This window comes from Cyanistes caeruleus, chromosome 7 (genome assembly GCF_971803275.1).
Source record: "Cyanistes caeruleus chromosome 7, bCyaCae1.hap1.1, whole genome shotgun sequence".
NCBI classification, from domain to species: Eukaryota; Metazoa; Chordata; class Aves; order Passeriformes; family Paridae; genus Cyanistes; species Cyanistes caeruleus.
The window spans coordinates 19243672-19268688 of NC_141707.1; the positions used below are offsets into that span (position 1 = coordinate 19243672).

General features: G+C 40.7%; 1 protein-coding gene across 3 annotated transcripts; it reads left to right on the top strand.

The window, feature by feature from the left end:
* The first annotated feature begins 659 nt into the window (after window positions 1–659).
* On the top strand, window positions 660–24268 carry NFE2L2 (NFE2 like bZIP transcription factor 2). 3 transcript variants are annotated; one of them, XM_086898030.1, is made up of 6 exons: window positions 1075–1166; window positions 4166–4251; window positions 18923–19192; window positions 19355–19450; window positions 19792–19971; window positions 21859–24268. In XM_086898030.1, the coding sequence occupies exons 3-6, from the start codon at window positions 18926–18928 to the stop codon at window positions 23065–23067; spliced, it is 1752 nt and encodes a 583-aa protein (XP_086754156.1). In that variant the 5' UTR covers window positions 1075–1166; window positions 4166–4251; window positions 18923–18925; the 3' UTR covers window positions 23068–24268. The 3 variants fall into 3 exon arrangements, with proteins under 3 accessions (XP_086754158.1, XP_086754157.1, XP_086754156.1); XM_086898032.1 differs by lacking the exons at window positions 1075–1166; window positions 4166–4251 and adding an exon at window positions 660–819; XM_086898031.1 differs by lacking the exon at window positions 4166–4251 and having other exon boundaries at window positions 971–1166.
* The last annotated feature ends 749 nt before the right edge of the window (window positions 24269–25017 follow it).

Genomic DNA, 25017 nt, shown 5'->3' on the forward strand with positions numbered 1-25017 from the left:
AGAAGACACTGCAGTAATTTGGTCACAATAGTAATCTGACACACGTAAGGATGCCAGCCTGCGGCCTGTCTGCTCTAAAGCATCCCCCCTAACCTTTAGGCACACTCCGACACAGTGCTTTGTTACTCCTGAGGAGTAGATGTGTTGGGGGCTGTGACGTGTTGTTTTAATGTGTGTTGCATGTTAAATAGCCGGAAAAGATTGGTAAAATGGTATCAGGACTAGTACCATTGCCGCTCCGAGGGGAACCTCGCCCGGAGCTACCAACTCTAGGCATTTGATGAGTGCCAACCCCGAATCTCCCGATGTCTGTTTCAGCAGGTTTGGTGGCTCGTTCGAGGCCCCTGCCCGGCAGCCGGCGCGCACGGGGCCGTTCCCGGGGCTCTGCCGTGCCTCCGCGCTGCCCGCCGGGCTGCCGGCAGCGCTCCCTGCTCCAGCGCCGAACTCAGCGGCCTCGCCCGGAGCAGGGCCGCTCCTCCACTCACCGCCGACACCCGGAGCGGGGGCTGCCCCGGGGGGGCGCGGGGCTCGGGGCTGGGCCGCGGGACCGGCGAGCGCGGCCGAGGTGCCCGGCCCGGCCGCCGCCGCTGCCGGGAAAGCCGCCGCCTCCGCGGGTCCCGCGGGCGCTGAGTGGCTGCGCGGCCGGGCCGGGGCGGAGCGCGGGGACGGCCTCCGTCCCGGCGCGGCCCCGTCCCCAAACAGCGCTGGGAGAAGCGGCAGGAGGTGCCGGGCCAGCCGCCGCCGCGCCGTGCCGGCCGTGCCGGCCCTCGCCGACCCCGGCCCCGCGCCATGGAGATCGAGGCGGCCGCCGCCGAGCAGGTGAGGGCGGTGCCGCGGCCCCGGGCCGGGGCGGCGAGGGGCGGGGCGCCCGTCACGAGCCCGCGGAGCACGTGGCGCCGGCCCGCCCCCCGGAACGTGCTGAGTCACGGTAGGGGCGGGGCCGCGCTGCCCGCGGGGGCCGGGCCGGGCCGGGGTCAGCGAGGGCCGCCCGCAGCCGCCGCCTCGGGAGCGCGGGGAGGGCCTGGCCGGGCCGGGCCGGGCGAGGGGCCGGAGCCGCCCCCGAGGGAGCGGCTGGGGAGGCGCCGGAGCCGGAGGGGCTGCCCGAGCCGGGTGCAGCCTCGAGTCGCTGCCCCCGGCGGGCCCGAGCGCTCCCGCTTCGCACTCGGGTGAGTTACCGCCGCTTCTCGCTATTGCAGCCCGGGCCCGCTCCACGCGCTGTCCCGGGGCGGCTCCGGGTTCGCCTTCGGGTCCGGATCAGCCTGGCAGTCGCAGCCCGCGGAGCCGAGCCGGGCTGTCCCGGCCGGGGGGCGCCCCGGCACCTCCGGCTGCTGGAAACACCCGCCTGGGCTTCGGACACAGGCAAACGGAGCCGGGGTGGCCTCTGCCAGGGCCAATGTCCCGGAGGCTCAGAGGTGTTCGTGGTTTGTACTCATGTGCTGTGGAGCCTCTTCTCTCGAAGCCTGGGGAAGTTCAGGACTGTTGTGTTGCAAACTAGTTGCACAAGAGCTGCGTGAATAACTGAGAACATAATTGACCTCCATTATAAATTTATATAGTTGTGCTTTTCTTGGGCGTTTGAATAGAAACGTATCCTTATCAAAAAATGCTAGGTTTAAAAAAGTAATACTTAAAACTTGTTCTAGAGCTGCTTTAATTCGTTTCATACTGCGAAATTAAGACTCAAGTGTTCTGATGCTCTTCTAGTGTGTGTTGGTACAGTATATGCTATGTAGTAGAGTTTCTTCTAACATTGTCCATGCTTTAGGATATATAAGTGGGTACTTCCTACAGGTACTATCATTTCTGCAACATTGGGTGTACCTTTTCCTGTCCATTAGATAGTTCCTTTCGAGCCTTGGGCTGCTCATAGCACTGCTTGGCCCATCTGATTTTCTAGCCCTGGGTAGCACAGGCCAGGTGGAGGCCGTGACCTCCACCTTGCCTCCTCAGTTTGTTTGCAAATACTGCAACAGAAATCACTGTCTTGGCCTGTGCTACATAAACAGCCTGTGAATTTGGTTTTGCCTATATTATCTAGGCACTTTTGGTCTCATTCCTGAGGTACGCTTAATAGACCAATTCCTGCATGTATGATTTTGTGCCATCTTCCCTAATCCACTGTGATTTCTCTTCCAGAAACCTCGCTTTGCCTGCTTTGTCAAACCCTCTCCACTAAGCCACCTGTTGCACTTTCCTATCTGAACTCGGCAGCTGCTGCTTTCTTCTCTTGCAGACCTAGCCTGAAAAGGCAGTGTGTTTTTTAGATAGTGACTTATCATCATCTTTGACATACAGTCCTAAATGTATTCATTAAATAGAAAATTCACATACCTTGTACCATAAAATGTTCACTCAAAATGAAGACAGTATGCATTTAGCCCCTCAGATTTTGCAAGCCTGCAGATGGGAAGGTGTTCTTGGTGTCTGTGTGCCTGGTTGCAATAGTCATAGCAGTGAGTGTATAGGGATTGATAAAACTCCTTAACTAGACTGTAAAACCTCCACTAACAGCTGCACACTTCTGGGAGAGTTAGCAGAGCTATTGCCTGCAAAACTCCTGTAAAAAGTGTTCCCTTGTTGTATCTTTCTGCCTGGAAAGAGGATGCCTACACAGACCTCAAACCACCCACGAAAAGAGATTGCAGTGGAGGAAGTGGTCTGGATGTTTCAATTCACGCTTGAGAAGGCAGGACTTAGTAGCTTTTCTCTTCAGTAAATGTGAAGTTATTGAAAAGGTTTCTTGTAACCTTGTGAAAAAGCTCAGCAAGACACTTAGTTATTAAGTTTTGAGCCTCACAACAAGAGAGCAAAAAGAATTCCCTTTCCAACACAAATAATGGAGCTGTGGTTTGCACTAGATTGGAAGTAAGGCTAATTGCAACAACTGGCAAAACCAAGTAGACAAATAATTGAGTGTTCATGCAAGTGTATCTGTTAGGGTTTTTCTATCTGGAGAGTTGTCCTGAAGAATCTCCATCTCAATTAGTGTGATCTCTTCAGTATAGAGGGCTTTAATGAAGAGTTACACATACTTTTCTTTTTCTTGACCTGCTGCATTAAATCGTCAAGTGACTAGATTTATTTTTATTTTCTAATAGCCTCTCATTTCCATATGAGGGTAGATTCTGTGGAAAAGTTGAACAAGTACCCCACTCAGGGCTGCAAGTCTTTGCTTATTGGTTATGTTATTTTCTGTTTTTTGATTTTTTTTAGTTTATTGATAATGAGATTTAATAACCTTATTGAATAGGAATATCTGATCAATGTATCTGTAGCCATATCTATTCATGTATCTATGTGGATAAAATTCAGAAGTTCCCATATTTCTGAATATGTTGTTGTCTACTAAAATGGAGGACAAGTTTGGAGGAAGTAGATGAGAGAGTAAAACAAGCACTTTCTTAAGTAAAAATGCATTTATTTTGACATTCCCAGTAGTTCTGTGCTCACCTTGATACTGAGCTGTATTGGTAGAGTTTTCTTTCCTTCAAAGCTCACAAAAGAGTATCTTTCAGTTAAGCCAGTGTTAGATACAATGCAGTGTAGCATGTTTGGCTGAAATGAATGTGGCCTAGCAGGAGCTGATCTTGTCAATCCATTCAGGACAACAGCTAATTGGATATTGTTATTAGTGTAGTAAATATCCATCATATGAATCCTGTTCTGTAGCATGTCTTTAAAATGTGCCAAGAACTTGCAGTTGTATTGGAAACTGGGGAAAGTGCAAGTTCTTTGTCTCAGAAAATCTGACTATCTGACTTGAAGAAATTAATTTTTAGCACTCAAAATTGGGAAGGAGACTGGCTTTGAGACTTAATTGGGAAATGCTTGAAAGAGACCAAATTGGAATAAAAAAGAACATTCATTGTAAGCAGAAGACCGCTGGATGTTCTTGTGTGCTTTAAAGAAGTTGGATGTTCGTGTGTGCTTTAAAGAAGCTGAGATTTTTTTGTAGGACTGTGTGGGTGGTTAGGAAGGTTTTTGTTCACTTCCCACTAATATTCATGGGCAAGAATAAATTTTGGCTTTCTATCTTACTTTATTATTTTTCTTTTTTAATTGAAAAAATAGAGATGTTTTAACAGTCATCCTGGATACTCATTGTTTCACCTGAACACTGTTTTGATTTCTTTTGCTTTCTTTACCTCTTGAATTTGCAAAACAGAAAAATACCTGCTTGATAGGTACTGCTACTTCCGTGATCCCGACTGAAATGAATGTAGGAATAGCACCTCGAACATCTTTAACAAGGTTTGTTAAAAAAATGTCAGATACCTTTGTGGAGTATGCTGGGTTTTGTGAAGTGATGTTGAGGAATATTAGGAGTGGAAGGATCCAAGTGAAGTATTAGTTCTGAGTAAAATCAATTCATACTATTCCTTACTAGAGTTTTTCATACATAGGTGGAAAATTTTGTTGTATTTGTTCCTTCAGTAGAACTAAGAAAACTCAAAACAGCAAAAGCTGTTGGAGCTTGTCACTGAAAGTTTTTGGAATGCAGTAGACTTTATAAGGAGAATGAAAATTGCCAATTGCAGGCTCAGAAAAGAGTGAACTTGAGGGAGAAAGAGAAAATATAGGAAGTCCAGAGGAAGATGCCAGTAAATGATGCCATGTCTACCTATACCTGTAACACTGGGTGTGTGACTCATTGTGAAGAAGAAATTTGGTTGATTTTTATATCTTGAGCACTGCTTCTTTCTTTTTTTTTTTTTCTCTCTTTGCAGTTATAAGGATAAACTTTAAAATTACTAAACCATTCACTAAATTTATTCCAGTGTGCAAGTGTGATGTATTTCCAATGATTGTCTTGGCTGAGGCCAGTGCAATACAAGTTCATGCAGTAACCCACTGGCATGAATTAAATATTAATCCCCTGCTGATTGAGTTACAGCCAGCAAGAAGTCCTGTAAAGTCTCTAGGTTAATCACCTGGTTAAAGTTTGCTTTGGCCTCCATCTCATTCCATCCCTAAGTAACCTATTATTTTAATGTAGCACATTCTTAGAGAACTTGAAAGGGTTTGAAGTCTGTTCAGTTTTCTTATCCAGTGTATTATAACAAAGTTGGACTTTGTGCCACAGAATGCTGCTTTAGGTGAAGGGGGAAAAATATGACACATTGGCCAGCTTAGTCCATTTTCAGCAATAAATTGATTTAATTGGTTTTGAAAACACTTCATTTGCTACCTCTGCAAGTCCTTTAATAGACTGATGAGAAGTTATGGAGGAGGAGCTGGAAGTCCTGACTTTGAATTTGTGTTATCCAAGGATGACTGATATACAGTGAACCACAGTGCCGCTCAGGGTTGCTCAACTGCAATTCTTTTATGGCATACTTATTTCATTAAGGTAAACAATTAAACCAGCAGTAAGAACTGAAGGCAGCAGTGCTATCTGTGGTGGATAGAACTGCTGAAAATTGTGGAAGGCTTATCTGGAACAGATACTGGCAAATGCATTCAATTAAGGATATGCAATGTGTACTTTTAGCTTTCCTACCCAGTAGCTGCTTTCTGTATGGGAAAAGCAAAGCTAGTGACAGTCACGTATTAATTGGCAGTAACAAGAATTTAATTCTCTTATAGCACTTAAGTTTTTCTAAAGTAAAAGAGCAGTGTTACTGCTCTGTGCAGCACAGTAGTGAAACAATCAGAGCGACACCTATGTTTCTGTTTCTGGATTTCTAGATACATGCTTTTTAATTTTTCTTTACTATTCTTTAAAATAAGAAAGTTTTAAAAATACATTTCCCCATTATGTTATCTTGTTTTAATATTAATTTAGTTTACTTTGACATGTGTATGCCAACAGTGGCCATTTCAAATGGAAGCAAAGTCTCTCAGAACCATATATTTAAATTAAGTATTAATTTGGCACCATACATTTAAACAAAATATTAATTTGGGTAACCAAGCAGTCTGTAACAACATCCAGTACAGATAAAAGTGTTTAATTATTTGACCGCTTTGGAGAGGAGCATTTGTCTTTATCTTATGAAGGATCTGTTTTCTGCCTTTTGCCATTTTGAATTTTTGGTGAAATACTTTCTCTGTTTTCTTTAAGTGACACATTGATTTTTCAGTGTTATATGTCTATACATTGGCTTTGTATTTGCCTCTTAATTTAAATGTTAATACTCACTTTAAAATTTACTTTAAAATACTTAGATATTTTGACATGTTGTTCTGGAGATCTTGGAAAGCTATTAGGAGATAAGAGTGTTAATAACTCAAAGTTGAGTTAGCATTGTCCTACCAGCAGAGTATAACTGCTGCTCAGTAGTATATTATTAAACCCTAGCACAAGTACCAATTGGCACAAAGAGATGGCTTCAAGCTGATCTTACATAACTTTGCTGCAACTTCAATCTTGAACTTTCTTTCCCTTTCTCTTCTCTTTTTTAATTAATTGTTAATACTGCAGAAGTTAGGCTTAAAGTCTAACAGCAACACATGTACAAGGTTGAGAGGTTTCAATTCCCTCAGTATTGCAACAGCATCCACAGCAAAGACATACCTCATGAATAGAATGGATATAGAATGGATATAGCTTAGAAATAATACTTATGTGGCTGCAGTTTATGCACTACAGATACAGTTGAAGTTTTTTATTAAGTCAGTTCAGATTCCTTATTTTGGCCTGATTAACTGCAGTTTTTATACTGGGAAGGAGGAATGTAAAACAGTGTTTGTTTAGCAATTTGGAAGGTACTGTAAATGACTATTAATGTTTTCTATTTTAAAATGTAAACTAAACCATTTCATGAGGTATGTCTTTGTTGTGGATGCTGTTGCAATACTGAGGGAATTGAAACCTCTCAACCTTGTACATGTGTTGCTGTTAGACTTTAAGCCTAACTTCTGCAGTATTAACAATTAATTAAAAAAGAGAAGAGAAAGGGAAAGAAAGTTCAAGATTGAAGTTGCAGCAAAGTTATGTAAGATCAGCTTGAAACCATCTCTTTAAAACCTTTTAAGGAAGTATCTTCTGTATTGCTGTGAAATGTAAAGAAATGAACTTTTCCCTCCATGCCCCCACTTCTGTCTTGCAGTTTCAAAGTTTTATTGCTGTTTGCTGTATTGATTTTACATGCTGTGTCTTGTAAGTATAACAAAAATTCCACTCCTGGAGACAGCTTGCGAAACAAGGTTTGCATAGTTGGGAAATTGACTCAGAAGGAGTTTGGTTGATAGTGTGCCTGTAAGAGAAGGTTTGTTTTATGAGTAAGGGTGTGTCTATTTGCTGTGTTTGAAAATTAATACCTACAAAATGTTAAAGCAGTGACTTTTCAACAGCTGAGTTGTGTGAAAAGTTGCTGTGACTTTGATTTGTTTCCTGCTCAGGTCAATACCACCGTTTTGCTGTAAAGAGCTATGATAAAAAGATCATGGGGGTTTTTGTTTGTTTGAAACCTTGTGGTAAAATGAGTATCTTTCTACTTATTGCTGTAATTAGAGTGGAAAAATTCCTGTGCTGCTATGGCTCCCCATGGGGAGATCCCCATTCAGAATTCCCAGGTAGCATGTGGTTGGTGCAGGTCTGCCACTTGGACTGCTGCCTGCTCCCACAAGAGGCCAGTTGTAATGTCTGCTCTGCAGCTGGCCACCTGGGCAGGGGCACTTCATCACTTCTTTCTGCCTTCAGGAGCTGTTTCCTTCAGTTAAATGCTGTTGGGTAAGAAGACTGAATTTTGTTCTAAATCAGGGTATTTCCAGTTGGATTGCGTGCAGTTATGTGACCAGATGACGTGTTCCACAATCAGCTGGGTAGCAGAACAATGAACAAGAGAGGATGACAGGGATGAGTGGGTGGCTCTGGAGGCTGGTGCAGCTCAGCTCAGAAGGGTGAAATTTTCAGATGCTTCATGGCTGGAAGAAGGTGGGGACTGTAGCAGCAGAGGTCATCTGAGACCTGTCAGTGGGGGTATTCCATGCCAGTTTGTGACACTAATGCTTCACCACTATTACAGGAGGAGTCACTGATAGGTCTGCACCAGTGCAGATAATAGTCATGAAGTGTCCTCAGTACAGGTGTACAGTAGACCCTGGTGCAATCTGCTGTGAATTACTTGACGTGAGATGCATGGACATGTTTTCTGTTTTATGACACAGAATTATATTCACAGTTGCCTTTGTTTCTACTGTAGATGGGTCTTGAGCAAATCTGTGTCGTCTGAGGAATTTCTGGAAGATTTTCCCACTTATATTTGTAAAATAAATCAAAAAAAGACAGTAAACTTTTGAAATAAGTAGGATTTAAGACACCAAAGGATGAAAATAGAAGTAAGTCAGTAACAAAGATGGTGCTAGTAAAATAAGATAATATGAAACCAGAACTTATATTTGAATCTAAACCATGATTTCTGACAGCTGGTCTTCCCAATTATTTAAATTTAATTATTTGGTTATGGGAATGCACATCATATTAATGTGCCTTATAGCTTTGTAACAGCTATAATAGGTTGTAACAGAGAATTACAGCCCATAATTGGTTGTGATATTGTGCTTTCTATTTTAGTTTTAGTATTTGAAGTAGAATGTTATCAGGTTAATTCTTCAACTAGTATGGATTGTTGTGACTCGGTGAAATGCTGTAGTGCCATGGAATATTTTCTGGCTTGATTTGTAATCCTTTATCATTGACCACTTGAGGAGTTCAGTCTGCACTGACCACTCTTGGGGATCTTTGCTCAGCTGACAGCTAGTGCATACATCTCTAGACATCTTTCATCTCTGAGTTTCTTTATGTTGGCAAAGCAAAGAACAGAAGCTGCTTAAATAATAAAACTGTTAATGGAGTCCTTCAGATCAATCTGAAACAGTGTCACTAAGGTCAGACCCATAGAATTAATTTAAATTCAAAATGAAGCTTGGGATGAGAGTTTTTGATAAAATGGGCTACGAGTCTACTGTGTAATCCAAGGGGACAGACATGGAAGAAGCCCCAAGGAAAGTGGTAGGCAGTGGAGGCTCTTGGTTTGGATGGAAGGGCAGTTACCCATGGTTGAGTTTTGTGGTTTTGTTGCTCTTTTGAAGATACTGAGCATTTCTTTGGCAAGAGGTATAAAACCATTTACCTGCTCTGGTTGATGCCTTGGAAGATGAGTTAGATCCTTTTGCTTTCAGAATTTATAAATTAAAAAGTGAGAGCTGGAATGCACCACACAGACAAAGCTTTAGTTTTCTATCCAGTTATTGCTCACTTTCTGAGTGAGTTTACCTTTTTTAAGCAAAAGCTGTCATTGTGGACAGAAATGATAAATTGACATGTAAATGCCTGACTTGTTGGCTCTTATTGAGCTTTCTGATTTAGTTGTTTAACTTTGAAGGACCTTCATGTGAAATAAATTTCTGAAGCCTTTGTGAGGGCTGATGATTTCTAGAGGCCTGCTTTTTGCAGATAAATGTGTGGATTACAAGTGCTAAAGAACATGAGTAAAATCTACCATTGCTTCATTCTATGGAAGGATAACTCATGTATCTCGGTGTGGCTAGAGAAAAGGACAAAGCTATAGGAACTCCTTTTATGCAAATTAAATAATGATTTCTACGATGCTTTGTGTAAATTTAGGCAAAGTGTTGTTGGTCAGCAGTGCACAGTAGAATGCTATTACTGAAGTATATCACTGTTGACTGAAGTATGTCACTAATGAAGGCTGTTCACAGTGTCAAATTAAGTTCACAGTGCCATTTAACCATGATTTACTCTTTTGGAAAGACATTGCCAGCGCAGCTAAAACATGCTCCTCTGGGTATCCCTTTCTCAAATCTGTTATGACTTTGTACTGCCCAGTGGTGAGCGGTTGAATAGCAATAAAATTTTGGCCTCTTTTCTGGGTTTGGTTTCCTTTCCCCTTGCAGAAACTAAATAATAAGTGTGCTAAGGGTTGAGCATTCAAAGAAAAGCCTGCCCCTGCTTGTTTAGTGAGCTGTGCACTGGCTGAATTCCCTGTCTCTATGGATTATGTATGTGAAAAGGGCATGTTAATTGCGGGACTGACTCACCCAGGTGTTTAACACCTGTGCCCCATGGACTGCAGTGAGAACTGTGTACCTCTGTACTCTGCCAGATGTGGGCACACTGGAGCAAACACTGTTCTCTGCAATATAACCTTATTCTTCAGCTTTTAGTCTTAAGATAGTAGTGGCTGCTGACGTGTTCCTATGGAATTTCCTTGATGCAGCCACAGTAGCTGTGTTTCTGAAAGAGGGCTGCTGGGCATGTGCAGGTGGGACACTGGGTGAGCCTCCTTGCTTTCTAACTCACCCAGGCACTCCGATTGCTTGCCGCTGTATTTGGGTCCTCAGACAGCAATAACAAAGCGAGCTGCTTGTGGGATGAGTGAGGTGCAAGTTGACAAGACGTGCCTCCAGTAGTGTCAGAGCATGCAGTGTCCACATCCAGGCCGTGGTGCAGCTGAAATGACCCAGCTGGTGCTGTCCCTGTAACTTGCCCAGCCATCAGCACAATGACACCTGGAAATGGGGATTTTAAACTAAGATGCTAACGTGGTGAAAACGTGTAGTTCAAAAAAGATATGATCGTGGAGAATATATCGACCCTCAAACAAACACACAGTTTTCCTGTTTGGTTTGAAACATGCTTTTCCAAAAAGTATGAAATCAAAATAGTGGCTGATAGGTTATAACCCAGGATTTATACAACCTAATGTTATTTGCAATTTTTTAGGTTTTTTTTTCTCCGTTCCTATGTTCATTTTGCTTCCTGATTTTTTGATTGGACAAAAGAATGTGCTATAATTTGACTGGATCATATTCCCAGATGACAGAGCCATTATTATAAACAAATCCTCTTGTGTATAAACTAGTGACTATCCTGTGGTAATGTCTGCAGAGTACATATTTGGCTGGGTACAGCAGAATACTGGAAGATAATAACTGAACAGGTGGCTGTTTTTCAAATATTGTAGGTTCAATATAGAAAATAAAGTGGGACACAAAGGCTTTTGTATTCCTGTGGTTAAAAGACCAGCAGTATTTTTCTTATATTATTTGTTTACATATAGGGTTTTTTTTTTGTTGTTGTATAACTGACAAAATTCAATAAATGCCAGTTCCATTATGATGCTGTTTTAACTTGGGAAGAAAAAAACCCAAACACAAAGCCATTAAAGCCGTATTTCATTTCAGGAAGAGCTCATCTATCTGAGATGGCTGCTGTTTGAATACCTTTCCAAGTGGAGTTATGTGGTGCAGTACAAGGTGATTAAACAACAGCTAGAAAGTCAGCCACAGCAGAATCGCTCACTTGTTGGGGCAGCACAGCAGAATTTTGTTGATGTATCAAGCGAAAACAAATAGACAGACTAACCCACTCTTAGAAAACAATCCTGTATTTTTGCCAGCCTCCTAAGTTCATTATGCAGCTTGTGTAATAGATTGTAACTTGAATACATATTAACTTTTTGTGCTTATTGACTTAATTTTGTAATCCTGCTGATGCAAGATAAAGAAATAGCAAGTCAATAACACTGTTAAGCTGAAAGAGGGATTCAGAATTGGAGTGTAAGGGATGGCAATGCTACTAATCAGATATACTGTGGAAAAGTGAAAATTGGATTAACACAATATAATTAAGACTGAACAGGGAAAAACAGATCCCATTTAACTAAAACAGCAAAGCTCTGAAAGCATGAACTCATTGCTTTGGATACAGATACTTCAAAAAGCACTCTGCAATGTCAAAAGTTTTAGGACTAAGTTTGAAGAACTTGCATGACAACCATGGCTATTTTTAGCTTGTTCTGAGCAGCCACAGTAGCATTTGTAAATATGGGCATAATTCAGTTTATTCAAGAAAAAGTCATTGTCATCATTTCACCATGTTAGACCTTACTTAGATCTTTTCTTTATGACTAAGGCAGAAATAAGGGAATATGGAGCAGATACAATGCATGATAGATCTGGTTCCCAGTACTAGGGGATAACTTTGGAAAAAATAGGTGCTGGACAAAGAAAATATGTACCAATGTTAAATTTAAGATTTTGCTTTCTGTAAGCCATGTAAATGAGACAGTGGAATTGGGATTTTTATTTTTTTAAAATTTTTTTTTTTCCTTTAAAGTGTGTCAAGGCAGGATGAGTCCAGACCCCATTCAGTCCCTGGAAACCAACATTCTATATTAAACTCCTACTATTTTAAACCTGCCATCTAAAATACGTATTGATTGAACAAAGAAAAGCATAGCTGCTTTTGGAGTGTCTGAGACAGATCATGAAACAATTTTCTGCAGAAAGATCTGCAGCACTGAGCAAGAATTCCCTGATCTGTTGTACCATAAATGGTCACCTCAAAGCAGACCAGCTGTGGTGGGAAAAGAACATAGGTGCGTGTTTCTGACTATTGCTGATGAGATTGAGCCAGAGAGGAGAGTGTGGCTCCTGCTGCTGTGCCCTAAGCTGGGAGTGCTGTGAGGCGCTTGCACATGTCCAGTGTTTTAAGGAGTGTCAGGGTGGTGGGGATTGATGGATTTTGCAGAAAAAGAGAAGACTTGCCAGAATGAAGAAGTAAACAGTTCTGTGTTCTTCCTTTTCCTCTTTGCTGTCTTTCTGATGAAGGTATTTTTCTTTATCTGCTTTGGTTTTGCCTTACTGTTAGCATTAAGATTTTGCAAGTTCTGGAACTGAAATAAAATTAGTACGTTTATGGCCATAAACAGTCTTCAATAGCTATTTTTTACTGCAGTTACAATCTTGCTCATTTTATGTTCTTCAGGCTTAAAGGAACTTGTGTTTTCACTGTACAGGGTGTATTTTTTACAATGTATATACGAGGTATATTTTTTCCCTGGCAGTTTGGAAAGCTTGTTTGCTGTGGGATGTGTTCAAGAAAACCATCATGTTGAGAGCTGTACATAACTTACAGGCTTAGCCTTTGTTGATACCATTCCTGGAAGATGACATTTCAGGTAAAATACATAAATAATCAGCCTCTCAGAGGAATTGTTTCTGGAGTGGGGGTTGGGAGAATGTGTGGGCAATATCCAGAATTGTACTTCCAACCAGGCAGAACCTCTCCCAGTCTTTGTCAGAGTAATGCCCTTAGGCAAGGCTTGTAGTGAAGTTTTCTTAAGAATGCTGGAGAATCCAGCCAAGGAATTTTTCAGCTAATCTAATTTATAAGTGTAGATCCTGACAACTTGACATTTATTAAGAGAACTTGCTGTTATACAGTGGGAGGTACAGTCTGAAATATGAGATGTGTGTTAGGAGAAAATACAAATTTGCATACATAGACTTAACATTTCAGGAACTGATCTTATTTGGCTCTGTTGGGGCAGAAGAATGTCCTAAGATACATGGTCTGCATGGACAGCATTTAACAGGTTTATTTATACAGACAGGGAGTGAAAATTCTCTTGCAATATCACTTCTTTAAAGCTGGGGCTTTTCAACCTTTTTTGAGTCCTTTCCTAGGTAAGTTAGCCTGCCATGGCTTTAAGAGTGTGTTGTGACTCAGGCATCCAGAGACTTTAGGACCAGGAAGAGCAAATGGGTATAAAGAAAGAGAAGCAGGCTGTAGTAGTCTCAAAACATACTGGTTTAGTGTCAGTACAGTCACACCAGTGTTAGATGGCACAGGTATGAAAAACAGAAAAAAGACATCCCCTTGCATTTATCCAAGCACCTTGTTTCATTCCAGATTTCTTAGAAGGTCTTGGTGAAAAATGTGGGACAGCAGACAGCTCTGCAGGGCAGTCAGGGATTTGACCTTGTGTATTCACAAATCACAGGTTGCTGTCAGGTGGCTCTGTTTGACAGCTGTCTGTTCTGTTACACTTCCAAACCCTGAATTCAGTTGTCTGAAATTGCTGTAGTACCCCTCTGCCCAGCAGTGTAAATGACTTCTGTCATTCCCTTTTCCCCATTTTTCTCAATTGTTTTTAAAAAGTTAGGGTGTTGTGCTAACTTTATCTGCTTTCTGTGCCTTCTCTTAAGCATAAGGCTTATGTGTCCAGAATTTTGTTCTGTAATTGTAAGCTGTAATTAAGTAACTTACCTTGAAAAAGATTTAGAAAACTAAACAGTAGTTACGGAGATGCCAGACATCATCTGAAAACATTAAATTATTAAAAATAATTCTTAAAAACCACTTGAACAAAATCAGTTCTGCCAGAGGATAATGAGGTGAAAACCTTCAGCTGTTGCTTCCTCTGTGCTTTTCTTAAGTGGTAAGATGCTTCCAGCTCCTCTTGTACTTGCCTCATTTCTTGATGGCCTCCTTTTCATTGCCTTGAAGTGTCTCAGATCCTTGAGCCTGTCTCACTTCCAACACATTTCTTTTTATTAATGCAGAAATGTAAAGTGCTTTTTTCTTTATTCCCTTCACTTTCTGGAAAGCAGGTAAGAGCTGAGGGATACTTCACCCTGTCTGTTTCTGTGAGTAAGCTGTAGGAATGCTTTCCTGTTCCTCGTGTGGTGCTGGTCTGAGCTCCCTGCTGGATGCAATAGCCATTGATTCTGGTGCTCTTCTATTGACTCATGCTGGCATGTGAAATAGTCTGTCTTCCTGGGGTTAGGTGCTAACAGATCATGGGAAAGGAAAACAAATCCTTGTCTGGTGAGAGATTCTGCTAGTGTTATCTCAATTTATGGTGCAAAAGGCATGACTTTAGAAGTAAATGCACAAGCCTCACAATGTACTCTATATCCAGGGGATAGCTTACAATGGGTTGAAGGTGCTGAGATTGTTTCTCTGCTGACACTTGGGCTGCTGGATGTTTCCATTCTTGCAAGGTGACCTGTAAATGGCTTGTATTCCAAACAACACCAAAACCAGTCAGATAAACCAGACAGGGAAGAAACAAAAGATTAGCATTTTGTTTAAAGCACGGAAGTCAGTCTGTGAAAGTAACATGAAAACAGGGTCTCTTTCCTTTGTTTACCCTTCTGCAAATGTTTGCTTAGGAGCAATAAGAGTTAATTGTCAAACTTTACAATGTAGCCAGAGATTTTCTCATAAAATGTATAACAGACTCTGCCCAGATGGCAAATGCTGATATGTAAATCTAAAACATGAAAATTTCCATTGGGGGCCAGATGGTGGCTTAATGTGAATTGTTTAACATTTATGTTTATCTTATTAAAAGTGCCTTTATATGTCCAAACTAAGCTATCAATGTGGTTGGAAGAGCATATCACTAAATGAACAGAAAAATCAAACCATCAGTACAAGCCACCTCCTGCTTGCATGGATCATGGGAAAGCAAGCATGTCTTCTGTTGAGAGAAGTTGCTTCTGTGTCTTCAACATTGTGAAGAAAATCAGACCAAAATCAACCAAAATCAAATCACTGTCTGCTTGGGAAAAGTCTTAAACCCATACCATTTTCTCCAGAGTTAAAAATGTTGGAAGACAGCAATACACAAGTAGAATCCCATGATGTACGTGCCCTTGGCCTGGGCATTGGTGTTTGGAGGGAAAGAGCTGAGCTCCAGGCGAGGGGGAAGCACTGTGGCTGCAATCCCTCCTGGGCACAGGCCGGGCTCTTCCTGCACGGCCTCTTGGCTCTGCCAAACCCATCGTTTCCTCTGATGCAATCCAAGGAGTTGCACAACAGAGGAAAGAACAAGTGGGCGCTTGTGGAGGCTGTCACATGAGGCTGTGCCTTTGCAGTAACTGTGTCTGATATTCAGGGAAGTGGTCAGCCTGGCTCTGCAGGGCAGCTGCCAGCTCTGGGTCAGATGAATCTTTCACAGGACTTGGGCTGCACGTGTTCCAGTTTAGATGCCAGTCTGTGCTCACTTGTCTCTCCAGTGAGTCTTTCTGAGACCTCCTGAGCACATCCTGTTGAGGCATCTAAAAACCAGCGGGTCATTCTCACACAGGTTTAATAGCTGTAGTTGCAACACTCCAGGCATCGGGTACACAGTTACTTCTGAGATACTTTCACAGTAGAAGGGGAAAATTGCTTGATTGATGAATCTAAAATGGAATGCCTGCCTGTGTGGGTACCTCTGTGTATGTGTGTGCTGGTGTTCAACAAGGCAGGGAAATAAAGAGGAAGACTGTGGGGAGGCTAAAGGAACAAAATTGCAAAATGTTTGCTTTAAACTGCAAGAGTTTTTTTCAGAGTTCTTTGCCATTACCTCGTGCTTCTTGTGGTTGTGATTCATTCCTTAGTGAATCACTGGTCAGTGTTGACTCCGTTAACTTTGACCTGAGGCTTTGGACTAATGACCAGAATACTTTTTTTCCCTTGAAAAGGGAAATATTACTAAAAGCACTGGCTGAAATTATAGGTAAGTGTTAAGTGGCAGGTTAATATTTAAATTAGCATGCTGTTAGATACTACATATCAGCATATTGACCAGAAGAACACTTCCTCCACGTAGCCCATTTATGTTAAGAGAAATTAATTAGTTGAATTGTTATTCAAAATTAATATTGCTGTATTTATGTTCAGCTTTTCAAAATGAAAATGGGAGGGCTCTTTTCCAGTTACACGGTGGTAACAAAAACAATACAACCCATCCCTTTGGTTTTAAGTGTCGCTAGCACAATTAAATAAAATTTAAAAGTGCTCCTGATAAGCATTGCCGTCCAGGGTAGAGCATGACACTGTTTGGCAAAGCTTAGCTCTTTGCTAGAGATAAAACGCTGACCTAAATATGGTCCTTTGAAAAATGGTGATATGAGGCAATCAGTGCTGTCATATTTGTCAAACAACAGCTCAAGATCCTGACAGTCTTGATAAGTATTCAAGCATATTCATTCAAAAAAGAATCCTGAACTGCCTGCTGCACGCACAAGGAGGCAGTGGTGTACAGCCACAGCATTTTCTTTGGTCAGCTGCTGTCCTTGGAGATGTCTCATCCCACAAAGGAGGCAGCACCCAAAGCTTCTTACTTGGTAATGAATATTGCCATTAGAATGGCTGAAAGATGCAATAGCTGGGTTTTAAGTTTTTGTACTAAGGCTACGTGGGTTTTCTTCTTAAGGAAAATGTGTTTTCCCTTCTGTAGCTACAGAAAGAAAAGCTCTTGTTTTTCTTTATTTAACCTGAAACTGAGCACCAGTTCTGATACTTTTGTGCATTATACACACACATGCACAAAAAAAGTCTCTTGATTCACATTTTTAATGGTGCTTTGTAAATGAATAATTCAGAAGTGAGCCCTAAATTCCAGATCCTGCAGTTTTATCCAGAACATATTGCAAATGCTCAGAGACTAAGAAACATTTTTGGATCTGCTGCAGAAGGAGACACTGAGCAGCTGGTAAACTACTGGCCCTTAATGAAGCTATACCATATTGCAGTATCTCCAATTACTGCAGAACTTAATTAGTTCATTTTAGCCTGCCAATCTGGAAAGACCAAACATTGTCTTGGGCAGCCACTGTAATAATTTCAGCTACTTCATTGCTGGTCATTAAAACTGAGTGTGGTCTCTCCCAGCAAGGTGTATTAAATATGTTTTAGATTTGGAAGTGCCTACATTGTGTTACACAAAGATATTTTATGTAACTACCCAATTTTAGTAAAAATACATTTTTTTAGTTATTAGTAGAAGTTGTTTGTGCCATGTGGAATGAGGGCACTGAATTGGTTTGTTCAGAAGTGGACTTGGCCTAACGCTCTTTCCCATAGCTGTTGCACAGACGTGATCATTTTGAATGGCAGCATGAGCTAGCATTCAGGTTACTTCACTTCTCTATTTGAAGATAACTTTCAGGGAGAAGGGAATATTTTAATTTGATATGATGGCAAAAAAATTGTATCTTGGTGTAGAGCTGCTGAATGCATCAGGAAGGTTCTGTTTAAATGAAATGCAGTGTTTGGTGTATTACTTGTAGTGTGTCAATCTGATGAGGATGCCCAACACTGAACATTATTTTCACATGCTGACCCGAAGGGTAATTGAGTAATGTGGCTAGCAAGTATTAAAATTCTGAATCAGTAGGCATACAAGTTGGTAAATTTTGAGTGCTAGGTTTTCTTCTTAGAAAAAAATACTCTGGACTTCAGCCCTAAAAATATTGACTATTTGAACAGTAAAAAACTAAAACGAAAGAATCCACTAACCTCCCTGCCCTCCCCCCCAATAAAAAAACCTAATGCAATAAATTAAAAGTAATTGTAGCCAAAATAAGTAGTATATAGCAATTTTTTTTTCCTCAATAGTAGAATTCCATTTGGGCTCTGTGATGAGCCAGGGGCCAACTCATTAAGAGTATTTGAGACCCTGCAACCACTGTTTATACTCAGCTGCTCCAAACCAGCCAAATTTAGCACATCAACACTAAGACTAAGATAAGACTAAGACAATTTTTTTACTAATAGTCTTAATAATTGTTCTTAATGCTAAGTGATGTTATGTCACTTGGTGTCTTTGAAACCAGATTCTCTTCCAGCTCTGAAGCTCTGTTCTGCTGATCTTTTAAGATTAATACCAGAATGGGACATTAATATTCCAAAATACATTTCTCAGTATGGCTATTATAGTTACTTTAGGAAGTCTCCACCATGTTTTTAGTCAGTTTTTGCAGTTTTGCAAGAACATGTGAAAAATTTACATGGTCAAACTTTTCTATTTCTCTACTTTCTCCTAAAAATTACTTTCTTGGTGACAAAGTCATTCTGTATCTTTGTGTTTTCTATGAGACAAGTCAAAAAAGAACAGATTTATCCTCTGGCTAGTCCCTGTATTTCCTTACCAATTGCAATTAATTATTGGTTTCTGTGAGCCTATGTCTGCACCACAGAAACCAAACCATCAGATCACACGCTTCAGAAAGGTCATATAGAGCCGTGTTTTATTTTAGTAATTTTGTAGGATTAAGAGAATAAGCTTCAGTTACACGAGTCTACCCATTTAACACAGAGATTAAAAGCTTTGCTGTTGTTCTAAATTAGTTCTGCTGTGGAGGAACTTGCTTAAAAAAAGCATTTCTGTTGCAGGACATGAACTTGATCGACATCCTTTGGAAGCAAGATATAGACCTTGGGGCAGGACGTGAGGTTTTTGATTCTAGTCAGCGGCAGAAGGAGTATGAACTCGAGAAGCAGAAGAAACTTGAAAAGGAAAGACAAGAGCAGCTCCAGAAAGAGCAGGAGGAAGCCTTGCTGGCTCAGCTGGAGTTAGACGAAGAGACAGGTGAATTCATTCCCGTGCAGCCAGCTCAGTGCATTCAGTCAAAAGATACTGAGCCACCTGCTGTTTTCTCACAGGTAAACTCCAGTGTTCTTCTGAGTGTGTTTAACCCTGTCTGCATTCACAGGAAGGCATAATACTAGTGGCTGCCTAAAGTGAATTTGCCTGTCTTGCTGTAATGGAAGATACTCTGTTGCTCAAAGATGCAGTAACCTTTTTTTCATAACTTTTCTATTTAGACCACAGAGCCTTCAAAACCAGAAGCAGAGGCCTTGTCTTTTGATGACTGCATGCAGCTCTTAGCAGAAGCCTTCCCTTTTCTAGATGAGCATGAGGTAAAAATGCACAATTTAGTGGTTCCATGGGTGGTCTTCCTCGGGGTCAGTCTCATGTCTTCTCTGACTAAGATTTGTCTTCAGCATAAGACTAATTTGTGATTTGAGTTTTGTCCTCAAAACTCCAGCTGGCATAAAGCAGTGAGTAGCCTTGAGCCTATTTTTATATTATTCCATTATATTTAAAAAAAAAGGTTTTCTTAAGAAACCCATTTGTTCTGCAGAAATGGTAGGAGAAACTAGAGTTTTTGCTTTGGAAAATGCACATCTGTTTTTTTGAGTGGGTTTTTAAATTATACTTGTTTTGTTCAGCTTTTTAACTTTTTGTTTAAACTCTTCAGGCTTCTTCAGCTGCATTTCAGTCACTGGCTCCTGCTCAGGTCAATAGCAACCCAGCCTTTGTTTCCTCTGATCAAACTCAGCCACCTGAATCCTCTGATCTAGTACAACCCACTGATGCAGAGAATATGCAGAACATAGAACAAGTTTGGGAAGAATTACTGTCCCTTCCAGAGTTACAGGTTGGTATGATAAGCACCTGAAAAACAAAGCATGATATTTTTGGAGGACTATAGTATTTTGGAGAAGGCAGTACAATAGCATCTGAACAGATGGTAATTATGACTTGGTTTCTATACCTGTAGGGTGCTTATAACTAAATATAAGCTTTATTTTTTTTCAAAAAGAATATCTTGAAAAACATGTAGCAAGAATGAAATGAGTTGTTTATGGATAAGCCTTAATGAAACACTTCTCAGTCAGAACTTCCTCATGTTTAGCAAGTCACTCTTTGCTTCTGTGTGCAACTTGATACAGCTTGATTGTTGTTAAAATTCAGCTGCTAAAAATGGACACTTGTGAGTCATGGATCTACAGCAGGAATTGTTTTCACAAGTGTTGTTGTAAATGTTGGGGGTGCATTTTGGCAGTGTCTCATTGTGTGAATATGATTACTTTTGCATTCAACTTTTACCTAAGGAAAAGGTTTTTTAAAGTTGATAATAGAATATATATTTAGGCACACAAAAGAGTCAGGTATGAATGCTGCTCATATATCTTCATTAAGAACAACTTGTGTAATGTACATGAACTGGATATTTCAAAGGAATAAAAAACCACGTTTCTAATACAGAGAATATGTAGGGATTTTATCCTGTTTGTATTTCAATTTTCCTTAGATTTGACTATAAAATTGAATAAATTTATTTTCAAATATATTACTGTAGAATGTCATCATGCTTTCCAGCGTGCTGCTGCTCTGCTTTATGCTATTAATACAAGAGATGATTTCTTTGTGGAGTGTCCATAAATCTGAATCATGTTTCAAGAAACTAAAAGTGAAAATTTGCAGGAGCTGAATTTTTCCTGCCACTTTCCCTTTTCCCTTCGTCTTTTGCTATTTTTTATATTCTTCTAGTTTTCTAACCTAATTACTGCATTAGGTTTAAAGGCCCCACATAAGTAACAAGGGCAATTGGCTGTGAAGAGGCAGCAGTGATGGTGAAATACATTAAGAAACCAAACCAAAATAATCTATTGCAGTAATTCTGAATAGTAATTGAATAATTTTCTGGAAAAAAAAGATAATTAAATGAGGGCACTGCCTTTTACAAATTATTTTTAGAGAAATGGAAAAATAGAGCTCTCACATTGAAAATCTTAACTAGAGGCTGTTCATGGTTTAAGCTAAGTAATTCCTGGGGGACAGCAGGCCTGCTTATTTCAACTTCATTTAGGCAACTGCCACCCCATTGTAAAGTTGTTCTTGTAGCCAGTGAAAGCCCATCAGTGGAGCAGTCTGGTGCTCACACTGGTGTTAGCCAGCTGAACTAACATGTGTTTGCCAGGCTTCGTGTTAGCACTCTTATTTCACCAAGAATTACGTTGCTCTGTGCTGAACAGCTCCTTCATTGAGTAAATCCTATGAGAATCTTGGTTTTGAGGAGCTGTGATGTGGAAGTAATAGTGTTAAAAGTAATTGTTCGGTGTACATGTTCTTCGAGTCTCATTCAGGAATTTTACACTTCTGTACTCATGCCATTCTTAGCAGTGGTGCTCGTGAGTTCAGACCTGGCAGCTCCAGGATTCCCACTAGCAATTACCAGAACAGGAGGGCTTCATGTAGTTTCCATAACACATTGGAATGGGTGTCTTGAGCATCTTGCTCTGAGCCTGAGAGGCTCTGCTCTCTTAAACAGCTTTGTCCAGAACAAGTTGTGCTTTGCTCTTGATTTGCTATCTGTCATCTTCCTCAACTGCCTCGTCATAGCGCAAGGGTGCTGTAGTCAAGACTGTAAGTGTTAAAACCCCTGTATGTCCATGGTGATTGCTATTTAATGTTTTTGGGCTGTAGAAAAGAGTTTTATGGAGATGTGTCGCTCAACTTCTCCCTTGCATTCCACATCTAGTGCCTGAACATCGAAAACGATAACCTGGCTGAGGTGAGCACAATCACGAGCCCTGAAACCAAGGCAGCAGAGATGCACAACGGCTACGATTACTGCAGCTCATTACCCATGCTGAAAAAAGAGGTTAACTGCAGTCCAGATTTCCTGGATGGTATGGAGGGCCCCTTCTCGGGCATTTTGCCACCAGAAGACACCAGCCAGCTGAATGTGAACTCTTTAAATGACACATCCCCTTCAAACCCTGATTTCTGTGAGGATTTCTACACCACGTTTATTGATACAAAGGTGAACGGTGATGCAGCAGCAACGAACGCTATCAGTCAATCCCTGGCAGAGATTCTAAGTGAACCTATTGATCTTTCTGACTTTGCACTGTGTAAAGCTTTTAATGGCAGCCACTCAGGGACCAGAGCAGAATGTAATGATTCTGACTCCGGTATTTCACTGAATGCAAGTTCCAGTGTAGCATCGCCGGAACACTCTGTGGAATCATCTGCTTATGCAGATAAGACTTTGGGTTGCAGCGATTCTGAAATGGAAGACACGGATAGTGCTTCTGGAAGAATGCTGCAGAGCAGTGCTGGTGTGTACTCTTTGCACCTCCAGGATCGAGTGTATTCTTCCTTAGGGCCAAGCACTCAAACACCAGGTTTGCCATGTACAGCCACACCAAAGAAAGAACCACCCCCTGCTCCTGGCCAACCCAAAGCTCCCTTCACAAAAGATAAACCTCCAGGCCGCCTTGAAGCTCATCTCACAAGGGATGAGCAAAGAGCAAGAGCTCTGCAGATCCCTTTTCCTGTTGAAAAAATCATCAACCTCCCTGTTGCGGACTTCAGTGAAATGATGTCTAAGGAGCAGTTCAATGAAGCCCAGCTCACACTTATTCGAGACATACGCAGGAGAGGCAAGAACAAAGTGGCTGCTCAAAACTGCCGTAAAAGAAAACTGGAAAATATAGTTGAACTGGAGCATGATTTGAGTAACCTAAAAGATGAAAAAGAGAAATTGCTTAAGGAAAAAGGAGAACATGACAGGAGCCTTAATCAAATGAAAAAGCAATTCACTACCTTGTACCTCGAGGTCTTCAGCATGCTACGTGATGAAGATGGAAAGCCTTACTCTCCTAGTGAATATTCACTGCAGCAAACTGGAGATGGCAATGTTTTCCTTGTTCCTAAGAGCAGGAAGTCAGGGACTAAGCTTTGAAGGGCAGTACAGCTGGCTCCCGTTCTCTGAGTTACTATTTTTGTATTATTATCATGATAGTTTCTACTGTGAGGTGGAATGCAGAATTAAGTAACATTTGTCAAGTAAGTCTATGCAATGATAATTTTAAAGTTGTTAATTAGTTTATGGAAGATGCAAGTTGAAAGTTAATCGCATAATGCAGATGGGTGTATACAGAATTTTTAATCTGACTTTAAAACAGACATTTCCTTCTTATAGCACAACTTTGACTAGTTGCCATATATATGTAAATATTTAAATATGCCATATTTATATACTGTTCCTATCTATTGTTATATTCATAGATTTTATATATATATAAATGATTTTAGCCTTCTAAATATAATTTCTTGCAAGACAACCAGGATTGCTTCTGATATTTTTTACAAATATGCAAGCAATAGTGCTCCCCGTTTTTCTTACACATTTATACTTGCTTTATATTTAATATATTAATTTAGTAAAAAAGTTGACACTCAGTGTTTGATTTTGCTTTATCAGCTCATTAAACTTTTTAAACTCTACTTCACATGCATTTATTTCCCTAAAGAAGATAAATCCTTGCTAGGTTTCCAAGGCTAAGTCTTCCTGTAGCATGATAATTAATCACACAACAGTGTCAGCATCACTAACACTTCACTCAGCTTCTTTTAATAACCTTTGTAAAGACCATGTAACACCAAATTTCAAGTCTATGCTAAGCTCACATTCTTGTTTTCCTCCTTGAACACTATGTAAATCCATGAGATCTTTTCACCAAAGGCATTTAAAATCTTACATGTTAAAGCATTGTCAGCATTATGCCTTTTTCTAGCTAAAATTTCTGTAGGCTTTTGAGCAATTCTCCTAGAAATACACTACTGTGCCTGACGTCAATCGACGTGCATCATGCATCCCTGCTGTTACTTTGGTGCTTATGGAAAACTGTATATTAGCAGCCAGCCACTTGCCCTGTTTGCAATCTCTGCTTAGTGAATTGAAAAGCTTTGTGCAGTTTAAATTATGATTTATAAAAGAATAAAAAATGGGCAAAAAAATAGCATTGTTTTGGTTACTACTCAGTGGAGTTCATTGCACTTGATCATTTTGGATTTTTTCAATACAGAAAATGCCTGATTTGTAAGACATGTTGATCTGAACATTAAAACTATATTCATCCACGTGAAAGTTCTAAAAGGCATACTTGAACTAAAGTGAGACTTTTTTCTTGCCACTGATGGTCTCTATCATGGGCAGGCACTGGGGGAATGCAAGACACTGCTTCCACTGAAAGCAGGAGGACTAATCCATATTGGAAGATGGGATTTTTAGATCATAGGCATCAAGGAAGAAGCACACCATGCCATGGCCCCAGTCAATCTTTCAACGCTGATACACAGTACCTCTTAAAACACAGCCAGGGGCTGATGGCAAAGCACAGAGAACCTAAAAAGCTCCTGGGTTCCCCTTTAACTACCATTTCTACCATTAACTACTACTCTCAAATTGTCTCAAATGTCAGAGAAAATTCTCTCTACAGCTGCAATATCAATACTTTAATTACAAATTTGCTATAAAACAGACATCTCAGTAAAATCCTGCCCTGCATTTCCATTTGTTCCTTAATTTGTTCACTAATGTGAAAGCCAAAGGCAAACCAAATCCTTACAGCCTTTGCAGGGACTGCTGTATTTGTACCATCCATTTGTCTAAAACATAATACAAAGATACTTCTTCCTTTACCAAAACAAAAGAGCAATGGCAAAAAAGCTGCAGTTAATCCAGCAGCCTTGTTTGAATTTCATCATGTGAAGAATCAGTCTAAAGAAACTTGGTCTGTGATAACTTGCATTCAGTTTAACCCAGTGTTTTTCACATCACCAACACAGTGCATGCTGCTCTTGCATTGAACCCAATCTCATTAAGGAAAAAAAATATCCACATTACTCA

What these genes read in the sequence shown, in the direction of transcription:
- NFE2L2 (XM_086898032.1), top strand. Translation starts at nt 790, where the DNA reads ATGGAGATCGAGGCGGCCGCCGCCGAGCAG. An exon ending in CTTTTCTAGATGAGCATGAG is followed by an intron (nt 19,451 to 19,791) that starts GTAAAAATGCAC and finishes TAAACTCTTCAG; the next exon opens with GCTTCTTCAGCTGCATTTCA. An exon ending in TGTCCCTTCCAGAGTTACAG is followed by an intron (nt 19,972 to 21,858) that starts GTTGGTATGATA and finishes TTCCACATCTAG; the next exon opens with TGCCTGAACATCGAAAACGA.